Below are 12,459 nucleotides of genomic sequence, written 5' to 3'. Positions count from 1 at the left end.
TTCAATTCGAAAATCGAGAAATATTCTAATTATTTATACAAAAATGCCCTGATTTGGTACAGCTTGGAAAATTAAAACTAGGATCAGAAGAATACGCATGAAAAATGATCTGATTTTTTTATATAAATACAGTTTGATATGAAAAATAATAGGCTATAATTTTAATACGGTAATTGTGAAAGATAATAGTATTTTAGTAGATTGTTCATGCAGTGTAAATATTGTGACGAGATTGAATAGTTTACTTTGAGCTCAATATTTGAAATACTAATTATTTTTTGTCCTAATAATAAATATTTAAAGTTTTTATTCGATCTGATTATGGTTTTATATTTTTCTAATAACCTGATGGAATCCCTTGAAAGAGATGTGAAATGAATAGGCTACTCTTAAAATGGCATACTGGCATTGTACAGTTTATAGTACCATTGACAAATTTGTTGAAAACAATTATTATAGTCTTTGGTTTATTAGCTTCTATTATCAAGTTAATAGTTGATGTGAGTTATTTAACTAATTTTGCTTTTTATTGCTTACTAAAATGATCGGGTGGGCTATCCAAATTTTCCATATTGTCATACAATCTAAAATGTGTATAGGCCCATTATCCCATATCCTACATTACTTACCAATTTTCAAGATTTCCAAAATATATACAAGTGGAATTCTCGACATAACAGTTACAATAAGCTACGTACTGTATTTTTCTCTGACAACACTATTCCAACTGACTTTCAAATAATTGAGGTACCGTACAGTACTTTATCAAATTGCTGAAAAATTAAATTGGTTCCTTGTATATTTTTATAGGCAGAAGATTTTCAAAGATGAATTTGAAAAAGAGTGCCGTTTCAACGTTGAATTTCAAGAAACTCGTGAATGCGATGAGCCACTTGATGATTGCAGTCAAACATATCCAGTGAGTAATATATGTATATAAAAGCAAAGATGTTTTTAATTATATAAACCAATCAAAGTTAGTAGACTCTCCACTAACATTGTAAACCAATAAAATGGGGTTTCCTCGATTTGTCATACCGTTAGTTTATTTAATTGAATATATTTTCAATTTAATATTCAAACGATGTTGTTCATCAATGAATGTTTTTTAACTATGATGAATTCTCCATTCTACTCATGTGTTATGCTGGTAGTAACTAATAGAATGAAAATAAAAATATCTGTAGATCAGGAGCAAATGTAATCCTTAGGTCTGAGGGTTATTTAAATATAAGAAGGTTGTCAGTTTATTTGTTTGAAACAGTGGAGTAATAAACTCTCAAATGATCTAATGAGATTTACAAACACCTTGAAAACAACATTTGAAAAAATAGAATTTCCTTCAATTATAATGCCTTCTAAGATATCTTCTCATTTCTATAGGCGCAGTTCAAAGTAACATTGACTGTAGTTTAGTTTAAAAATGTTTTTTAACACATTATGGTACCTGTACACAATAATATGAGTTAATTGAAAATTCCACTTAGACTAGATAATTAAGTTTAAAGCTTTATTTCCTATTCAATTGCCAATATTCTTGTAAAGGAAGATAAAGAAGATTACATAAGTTTCAGAGCTATTTTCAAGTGTCATAATGATCTGTGTAGTTGCTGAAGATGTATTGGCCTCTTCATGGCATTTTTATAAATTACTAGTAGTGCGTACTCTCAAATAATTCTAAGTTTTCCTGTCATTTTTTATTATGTTATTGTTATGAGTAATACTGTATGTGATATTGTTATAAGAAATCATTAACATATCGGGAAATAGCTTTGTAATTCTACTGGATTCAGTTCAAATTCAATTGTGCCTTCGCAAGAAGGTTTATTAAGTTATATTGATGATAATGACAAATACATAGAATAGAATAGAAAAATACTTTATTCATCAGATGTAAGAAATGCATAAAACAGTGTCATTACTTCAAGTCATTACAGTGTATACTTCAAGTCATTGGTACTTTTATTAATTTCTAGCCTACTGGAGCAGTTTTCAGTTATTGTAAAATTTGCTCAAATACTCAAAATTCATTTGATGATAGTCACTATAATGTTATCGTGGTGTCACTGTCACCCTCCATGGTATTTCAATAAACCCTACTAAACTTGTGGCATTGATCAATAATATTTTGATATGTTTTGATACGTTTCTGTGATACGGTACGTGTAATATGACAATCTATTGGATTACCTACACATTTTTTGTTATCATTCTCGAGTGAACGTGGTTTGAGTGCTGAAAATTCACAAATTTGTCCCATCTGGAATATATTAGATCCATTATAGCTCTGTTATTTGTGAACCGAATTCATCTGTTCACAGCTTATTTTGTGCAGAATTTCAAGCTCTATTTCTTTCTGTTATTATTCGTCAAAATAATTTCTATAGAAATGTTGAAACCTGTAAGTAATTGGTGTGATTTGACAACCCAGTTTTGATTTAGCCATGCGTTTGCAGGAAGGCTCGCTTGCGGACAGTGACAAATGTCCTTGGAGCCACTGGTCGCCCTGCATGGCCAGCTGCAACAAGGGCAAGCAGATCCGCACCCGATTTGCACTGCCGCACTATGTCGCCGACGACCCGTGCACGGGACTCGTCATGACGGAGGAGGTCGAGTGTGACACCGGCAGGAGTTGCGACATCTCCACTGAGCAAGCCTACGGTATTCATTCATTCCTAATGCTACAAGCTAACGCTTCAAAACTACAAAGCTGTAATACTACTAATAAAATAACGCTGCACATTTTAAAACTAACACTATTGTATGTAATAACAATAATCTTAATATATTGGACCCTAGCCTGCAAGATAACAAGAAGCTACAATATAATTTACACTATGAACTGAGATGTAGAGTATTTCCATATTAAGGTGAAATTAAAGAGATAGTAATTTCCACATAAATTAGCCTATGTGGGAATCTCTTTCATTCCACCTTGAGCTAAAATACTGCAAAAGCATTTAGACCACAAATTATAAACTAAAAAACTACAAGTTATAAATCGTAAAGCAGCAAAAAAATATTTCGTACGCCATAAAAGGAATATTAAAACTGGGCCTTCCCTTTATGCTGGTGAGACATGATTAAAATCATGTTGACAAAATAGAACTCAGTTATGAGAATATTACAATAATCTCTGTTGGACTGCGATATGTGAAGCCTTCAAGAAATTTCCACAAAAATTCCGTGGTCAGACGTATGTAGGGGGAGGTCAGGGACCACAACTAATCTCGGCTCTTATCTACCTGCCTCTTGACGTGTGAGGCTCCTCGAACATTTGGATCTTTGAATCCGTCCCTTCAAAAACATAAACATACCTGCCTCTAACAACTCCTTTTTTATGGATATCATATAATTTTTTATAGATTTTAAAAGAGAAGTAAATATATTAAATTATAAGAATCTATGTATGATTATATATAGGCATTAAAGAATCGCATTTCTTAAAATAAATATTATGAACTATAAGAATCTATGTATGATGAGGCATGGAAGAATCGTGTTTCTTCAAAATAATTTTGAATAGATTTAACCTTACATTGATTAACATTTAAGGGACAATGTTTAGAATCTGCTAAATTGGGCTGTTCCATTTACAAAATGCAGTACGGTAGTTAATTATATAATGAATAGTTTGTGCTTATACCCCAAGAGGTAAGAACTATATTTATTTAACGCGATTTTGATAACCGAATGTAGAACACCGAGGCTTTACAAGAAGTATTAATTGAAGTGATATAATGCTTGTTAGAGCATGCACTGCACTGAATGCCTTTACTAACATGCATGTCAATGACTTTCAGAGATTTGCCAGCTTTCCAAAGATGTGGGACCATGCAGAGGTTACTACAAGCGCTGGTTCTTCGACACTCTCACTCAATACTGTCAAGAATTCATTTACACAGGTTGTAGAGGAAATAAAAATCGATTCATGACACAAAATGAATGTGAACACACCTGCAGAAAATTCAAAGGTGAACATTTTACGATCTTTGTAATCTTGCAGCATAAACTATCATGGATATGAGTTATAAACATTGGTTATTTAAATTTAACGTGGATATTATTTTCAAACCCTCTTGACACAAATGTCACTATAGTAAGGTCCACTTTATAATGGCAGTGGAGAAAAATCAACGTTGCCGATCCTCTGTCTTGTCAATTCCTTCTATAGACTGATAGAAACTCTATAGACTGACCTAAACTTCATAGAACCTTCTATAGACTGATAGACAATTCCTTCTATAGACTGATATAGACCTTGATGAAGGTTTATTGATGTAATATTAACTGTTCATTCTCATTAAAAACAAAACATATTCTATTATTATAATTTTCCCTGTTTGAGGTTTTGCTTGACCACCCTTTCCCTGGGCTCCGACTCCCAAGGAAGAGTGACAAGCGATTTTTCCAGAGTGAGTGCTCCACATGTCCATGTGGTAAACAATCACACTGGGTCCGTTACCATTAAATCGTTTGCTCTGAGTAGACGTAATGAACCAAGAATGACAGCCTTCTGCATCTGACCTGCAAGCACAGCAGCAGGTCTCTCACAGGCTGGAATCGTTCTAAGGTTGGCCCAAAATGAAGGTCTCATGCCTCCCAGTACACCTACAATCAACACCACCATTCTCACAGAGTAGCCTGGGTTTAGCCTGCGCAGCTCCATTAGTAGGTCATGATATTTCGTCTGTTTTTCCTCCTCTTTGGTGACAATGTTACCCTCAGCTGGTGCTGAAAACTCAATGACATACATTGTCTTCGGAGTGATGTCAAGGAGGACAACATCAGGCGTTGTGGCTCTTAAAAGCCTGGTGGTAGAGAATGAGTAATTCCAATAAATTCGGCACCTCTCATCCCCACAACAGATTCAATCTCCCCTGGGGCATAAGGCAGCACTGGTGATTTGTCGATACCATATGAGTGTCTAAGATGGTAATAGAGCACTCGCAGAGCAGCATTATGTCAATGGATGTAACCTGCAGTTGCATGCACAGAACAAGAAGACAGGATGTGCATGATCGTCTCTGGTGCTCTATGACACACCCTGCAACTGATATCAGGAACATCCATGTGCATTACTCTGCTGCGGTATGACAATGTGTTGATGGTACCAACTTGACATGCCAGTATGAAACCCTCAGTCTCAGATTTCAGGGCTGCTGACTTCAGAAAAGCAAAAGTCAGTGGCTTGGACAAGCCTTGCTCCTCAACATGCCTGTAGAAAACACCATGCAAGGACTTGTCCTTATGTTGCTGCACTCAGCAGTCTTTATTCTAGCCCTGAGCTGATTAGGCTCATGCTCCTCCTCCCGATCAGTGCGAAAATCGAGACCAAGGGTATCTGCCGCATGCTGTGCTGCCTTATATAGGAAGGCCCCAACCCCTGCAACTTCATGGTCATGAACCAGCTGCATAAGGGGATCAGAGCATCTTTGTATGCTGCAGGCAAACTGTAAGGCCACCCTGTTGTGCAGATTCTCCAAACCAAGTAGACCTCTGCCCCCTTCATGCCTTGGCAGGTATATTCGGGCAACAGAAGAGCGGGGATGTAAACTTCTCTCCATGTGCATCCTTTTTCGGGTTTCCCTGTCCAGGTCCTGGAGCTCATTACGATTCCACTTAACCACTCCAAAAGAGTAGGTGAGAACCGGCACAGCAAGCATGTTGGTGGCTTCAACTTTATTCTTACCAGATAACTCAGATGACCAGAGCCTCCTGAGTCTCCTCTTATACTCTGCAGACACTCTGCAGACACTGCAGAGAGCCATCTTTATTTTTACAGTATCCTGAGCTTGATTCTGATCAAATCCCAGATACTGGTATGACTCTCCAGCTCTCAGGGCTCTAATTATGCTTCCATCAATAAGCTCCATTTCCTGCACCAGGCCCTGTAACCTTCCTTTCAGGAGATGAGTTACTGCACACTTGTCCAACTCGAAAGATATGCCAATATCATTTGAATATCGTTGCACCACACCTACAGCCAACTTGAGGTCAGATTTGCTAGCTGCATAAATCTTCAAGTCATCCATATAGAAAAGGTGGCTCACTCTATGGATCCTGTTTCCTGGTGTGCCACAGCAATAGCCCTTTGTTTTCTTCAGGGCAGCAGACAATGGCAGCAGTGAAATGCAGAATAGGAGAGGGCTCAATGAATCTCCTTGGAAGACACCTCTCCTATAAGTTACCACTCTAGTTGACACCATTCCCTGCTGTGATCTGACCTCAAAACGGGTTTTCCACAGGGCAAACAGATCTTCCAGGCATCTCACTATGCTTGGAGGCACAGAAAGGCATTGTAATAAGTGCACTATTAGCTGGTGTGATGTGGTATCAAATGCCTTCCTGTAATCAATCCAGGCCATGGACAGGTTACGTTTATATTGAACTGAATCTTGCATGATGCATCTATCATCAATCAAATTTTCTTTGCAGCCTGCCATGTTCCTTTTACTGCCCCGCTGCTCAAAACACTGCTGCCATACTGGCTGAATGTGCTGCAATATTCGATCACTTATGATCCTTGTAAGGATCTTGTAGCAGACATTCAGGCAGGTGATTGGTCTATAATTGCCTGGGTTGGACAAATCACCCTTTTTGGGTAGGAGGATCGTTCTTCCTTCCACCAGCCAACCTGGGATGGGGGTGCTGTTCACACAAATAATTGGTGAATATCCGTGCCAAGTGACGATGGGTACAAGGCAGATGTTTCCACCAGTACCCACTAATACCATCAGGGCCTGGTGAGGCGAGGTTCCTTAAGCCTCTAATCACTCCTCTCACCTCCTCCTCAGTTACTGGTGCACAATCTTCCCTCTCATTCCGTATGGATCTGCACATTTCAGCAAAGGCCCCCAAGGCAGGAGTCTCCTTATTTAGCAGAGGCTGAACCTCATAGATTGACCCCCAGAAAGCTTCAATCTCCTCTACAGCAGGTAGTGCATTGTTTGCTTCTACAGGTTTTTGTCCCTCCAACAGTCTTGAAGGGTTGAGGCTGAATGTAGCATTATCATCAACCCATCTAACTCTCTTTTTCAAGGACTGTTGAGCAATTTTCAGTGCCTGTATCCTGTCTATACAATGTTCTTTGATAGTGAGAAGTACTCTCACATTCAAAGTGTGATGCTGTTGTCTTATCTTATGAGCTATCCTCCTTATTCTTGGGGTAAATACTCTTCCTGCTTTCAAGAAGTCAATCACACTTTGAACTCTGGATGCCTGCTGTCTAGCTGTCGTTATTTTCTTTAGAAGCTCTTCCATCCTCTTCCTGGCTTTGAATATGAAGTCACCATCTTTAGGCTTTGGCCTAGTTCTGGAAAGAACTATCTGATAGACAGCTTCATTCAACGTGAGGATATCCACATTGTCCGGGAGTCTCTCCATGAGGCCTTGATCCAACTGAGCCAGTTCTTGTGGCTTCAGATTGAGTTTTAGGTTGGTGTTCTTCCTCATAGCACTCAAATCTGCTTCTAAATGGGGCTCAATGATTCCAGTTCTGGGCTGTTCTTCCACCTGATCTCCTGGCGGTGTCAACTCATTAATCTCCTCATTTCCAACAACTGGTTTCACTGCTGTGTACCCACTTTTCCGCAAATAGGATACATAGTCTCTCAGTTTTTGTGCAGAGAATTGCAGATCTGGATGCTTTTGTAACCAGCTTCTTTGCAAACGTGCCATATATCCTCTTCGCCTAGGAGAACTACCCTCGAGGCATATAAGCAAATCATTCCGAAGGTCATCCGTCCACACAAAGCGTTGCTGTTGTTCCTGATCTAATCCGGGTTGGGATCCTATCCTGGCCTCTCCACCTGATTCCTGACGGCTATCCGACTGCAGCCGATGGTCAGAGGCTCTTCTACTGTTGTTACTTGTAACAGCATTATGTCGGAAGTAGGGGTTGTTAACCCCTACCCCCCTATTGTCGCAGTTGATACTTCAGGTATTCTCAATATCCTCTGAACACCCTACTACCTGGGACGCAACGGTGTTAGTTGCCAGCCAGTCTACATCAACTACTTGCTAGGTTACCCCGGGGGATTGCCACACCCCAGACAGGATAAATTCTGCCCCCCTGCGGGGTCTATTATTATTATTATTATTATTATTATTATTATTATATTAGCGTATGGCTTTAAATGGTGGGGAGACCCAAGGGTAGTTCCACCTCGCCGTATATAGTCCAAAGTTCCCTAATGGGAAACCGGACACTAAGGTTATAATGAGCAAAATACACATTTTCTATTGGGCAAAAACTATATTTTCTTCAATAATTTCATAATTAATTTTCATAATTAATATGAAATAATTTGTTAATTAATTATTGATTCTACATTGTTAAAAGACTACCTGGCAACAGAGCAAAGCGAGAAAGAGGTAGAGCGCTATGTTGAATGATAGACAAGGATAGCAATATCATTGCTAATTGAACACTGCTATTATAACGTGGACCTCACTATAGGTTCATAGTAGGCCAAGTGGAGCGGGAACTCTTATTGACATTTCTCTCAACACTTATAATCAGTTGATTGTGTAAATGAATAAGTCTTACTTTTTATCAATCTAATAAATATATTGATATAATTGCAGTATGTTTATATGTAAATATTTATAATGGTGCTCTGCTCACATTGTTTTTTATGAATAGGCCGGTCATGTTATGTGAGCTGGTGAACTGCAGGGAAGAAACTTTCCTTTTCCTCGGACAAGGAACTTATTTATATTGTGGAATCACTTATAATCACTCAGGTTAATTTTATGAGTGCTTGTTGGCCTGCATCACAGTTAAGATTCAAACTTTGAAATTAGTAAGCCCATTGATAAGTCAATTCAGGTTAATTTATCTCATTTGAATTCCAAACATTTTCCTCATACAAACAAAAATAATGGATTCATGCTTGTAAACTGTACTCTGTTGATAACAACATGTACTGTAATACAGTAATATAATATTATCAATTTACTGGTTCATCTAACTCATAACATTTAATAATTTAACAATTTATATTATGATTTCTCTTTGTGATATAGATGCATGTATCTCCATCAATAATGAGTCATGTGTTTGATTGACTGTGTGCATGTCTGAACTGATCAAACAGCGGAACTGATTGCTAACAGAACTGCCATGTTGAAACAGTATGGAGTTTCATTATCTGGAGCAATTTCATACAATGTTGAACTGCAAGATACTAACTGTGGTATGTAAATTATTATTAGATTCATCAATAATTATTGATGATACTCTTCATAATACGAAGGTCATTTTTTCAACCTCCAATTGGTCATAAATAAAAGACGAATATATATAAAAGAATAATTTTTTCCAAAATTTACTCACACTTAGTCCCGCCGCAAAGTAGACCCACGCTAATCCACGAAAAGCAACCCACGCCGTGGGATGTTTTGTAAACCATTGCTAGGCTTCTCTAGACATCTGTGTAATGATAATAATACGTCATGCAATGAATAATCCACTTGTCAGCTGATTGATTATGAATAATTCTATAGCAATGGTTTACGAAACATCCCACGGCGTGGGTTGTTTTTCATGGATTAGCGTGGGTCTACTTTGCGGCGGGCCTTATTTATATTTATTTAATCACCAAAAATATTTACAATTACAATGTATATACAAAATTGAGCCACGGGATATACCCAAAACGGCTTTTATTCATAATCATAATTTCCGTAAAGGTTGAGGCATTTTTCATACCAGGATGGTCCAATCCTACCAGAACCCTCTTCATAGAATGCTGCCGCCAATAATGAGTTTTAGTGGGCTATGACATTTATTGGAGCTCCTCGTTAGTATGGGAACTCTGCCCTCAAAGTCATGTCTCGAGTTTGAGGATAAGGTATAAGTTACTAGTGACAAGTCAGGTTTGGTGTATGATCAAAATTATCTCATTTGATTTGCTGGAGAAGCCGCTTGGTTGCACCAACACTGTGAGGCTGAGTTGTCATGCATTACGACGATTTCGGAAGTTATTTCAACTGACGTCTTTTATTATTAGCAGAAACATTCAACCACAACATCATCACTGATAACGTTTTCTTCGTAAAATTGAATCATTTTCCGTTAGATTCATGTTGAACTATTGCATTTGGCTTGCAAAAACTAATAAACCTACTTGACTAGCACTTTGCGGCAGAATCAAATAAGGCGGTCATGTGTGCGGGTCTATAACTCGACAACAAAATTGATGATCTGGCCGCACTGATCACATGGCGTCATAAGCAGTGGTGGGAATGATAAACTGTTCAGTTCAGTGAAAGTCTCCCCCTAACGCTTGTCTGTGTCTTATGATAGACGATCGGAGGATGAAAAAATGACCCTCGTACAATATTCAAAACTACAATTTTCAATATTGATAACGTGATTCTCATTGTTATTGCACAAAAATCTCTCAACTAAATTGACTGATTATAGGTACGGTACTCTAAACTAGTAGTTCTGTGAACAGTAGTAAGCCTCACGCAGTATTCTCATCCACAAGTACCTGATTGAAACTATAGAACTTATGGAAATACAGCAATAGACTGGCTTCTCCACACATCTGTGTAATCACTTGTCAGCTGATTTATGATGAATAATTCTATAGTCTGATTTTTACTATAATATTGGCGTATGAAGGAGGCTCCTTTTTCCTTTTTATTATCCTTGAAATGTAAAATTTCCAAAAACCTTGTATATACGTCGACGCTCAATTAAAAAAGGAACATACCTGTCAAATTTCATGAAAATCTATTACCGCGTTTCGCCGTAAATGCGCAACATAAAAACATTTAAACATTAAGAGAAATGCCAAACCGTCGACTTGAATCTAGACCGCACTTCGCTCGGTCAGTTACTAAATTTTGAGACTTAAGCTTCTAGATGATCAAATAACTGTTGTCACTTTGAGATACACAGTTTTGAATACAGAAATTGGCCATTTTCTGTGTATTTATTTAAATAGGGACTAAAATACACTAAAAGAGGAATTTCTTATTTTTCCATCAAATTTCAGTTATGATACATGATTTTGAACCGCCCTGACGAGCTGAGAAGAGTGAGTAGTATGAGGAGATCTGATCATTCTGTCAAAAGTTATAAGTGATTAAAGTTTTGATCCTTGACTTATCCCTATGATGAGCCCCCCCCCCCCCCCCCCCACTAGGAAATACTGAAATTAAATGTTTCTAACGGGTGATTCTCATAGAAAATAACCCTCGTGAGATGATTTCAGCCGAAATATGTATTTTTTTTTGTTAGGAAGGCCTTGAAAAGGTATTATAATGAAAAATTTGTATTTTGGCTGTAGGACTTGGTTTTCTATTCTTGGGGGTATTCCCCCTCCCCCAACTACTAAATTCGAAAATTTCTAAAGAATCCTGTTCATAATGAATTGTTCTTTCACGTGATGTTTGGTTTTTTATCTATACTGGAAAAATAACCAAGTTGTATAGGGTAGAAGTGGTAGGTTTTCATAATTTTGAAAACCCCTTAGAAAATACCCATTTTTTTTAAATTCGTAGTAGCTCCGGAACCAAAAATGGTAGAATTCTGCGCGACCACTCAATTTATTCAAATTTCATTTTCTTTAATTTTGTCGAGAATGATTTTTCTTGAGAATCTCAAGGTTAACGAGATGAAATGGGAAAATTGGAAAAAGTCCAAAATTTTGGGGGTTTTTGGGATGAAGCCGCCCTCTGGCGTGTCAGCAAATTTCAGATTCGAATTCAGCGCCCCAAAATACATATAGAACTGTCGAGAAAAATTCTTTCGGGCTGTTTTCTGAAAAACGACCATTTGACTGGACTAAATAAGATGGGTGTCTGAGTACACACCGTATAACGGACAGTTACAAGCTTCAAGATCACTTGGGTCCCACTTACAAGATACAATACTATAGGAAGCGCACGACGAGATTGCCCTGATTTCCATTGTTTCAAATGACAGCCAGGGCCCATCTCACTGTGCCCTACCTGTAGGCTATTCATCTCTCCCATTACCCACGCCCAAGCTTATAGCTTATGTTGGTACCATCCTCAGCAAAAACCTTTTTTTAATTTTTACACGTTTTTTTCTTCTTTTGTTTTTCTCATAAACAATCCATAAACGTATCCATTCATGATCCAGCTTTATACCGTGATTGATTTTTATTAGTTATAGATCCCTATTCAATTACAATGTATATACAAAATTGAGCCACGGGATATACCCAAAACGGCTTTTATTCATAATCATAATTTCCGTAAAGGTTGAGGCATTTTTCATACCAGGATGGTCCAATCCTACCAGAACCCTCTTCATAGAATGCTGCCGCCAATAATGAGTTTTAGTGGGCTATGACATTTATTGGAGCTCCTCGTTAGTATGGGAACTCTGCCCTCAAAGTCATGTCTCGAGTTTGAGGATAAGGTATAAGTTACTAGTGACAAGTCAGGTTTGGTGTATGATCAAAATTATCTCAT

The 12,459-nt window shown here is 37.8% G+C and overlaps 1 protein-coding gene across 3 annotated transcripts in view; it reads left to right on the top strand.

The window, feature by feature from the left end:
- Positions 1-12,459, top strand: part of LOC111058274 (spondin-1) — a 53,740-nt gene that overhangs the window by 31,997 nt on the left and 9,284 nt on the right. The window contains exons 14-17 of one of the 3 annotated variants that reach the window (XR_005570681.1): positions 811-919; positions 2,457-2,661; positions 3,804-3,974; positions 9,031-9,200. Coding sequence is in view for 2 of the 3 variants with exons in the window: in XM_039423053.1 (XP_039278987.1) it covers positions 811-919; positions 2,457-2,661; positions 3,804-3,974; positions 9,102-9,200 (584 nt within the window). In the remaining variant the exon portion in view is untranslated. The remainder of the gene's footprint in view (positions 1-810; positions 920-2,456; positions 2,662-3,803; positions 3,975-9,030; positions 9,201-12,459) is intronic. The other 2 variants (XM_039423053.1, XM_039423054.1) reach the window with 2 other exon arrangements.

This window comes from Nilaparvata lugens, chromosome 3 (genome assembly GCF_014356525.2).
Source record: "Nilaparvata lugens isolate BPH chromosome 3, ASM1435652v1, whole genome shotgun sequence".
Classification (NCBI taxonomy): Eukaryota; Metazoa; Arthropoda; class Insecta; order Hemiptera; family Delphacidae; genus Nilaparvata; species Nilaparvata lugens.
Note: the sequence above shows the minus strand (reverse complement) of the source record. Positions and strands in the feature narration are given on the sequence as shown.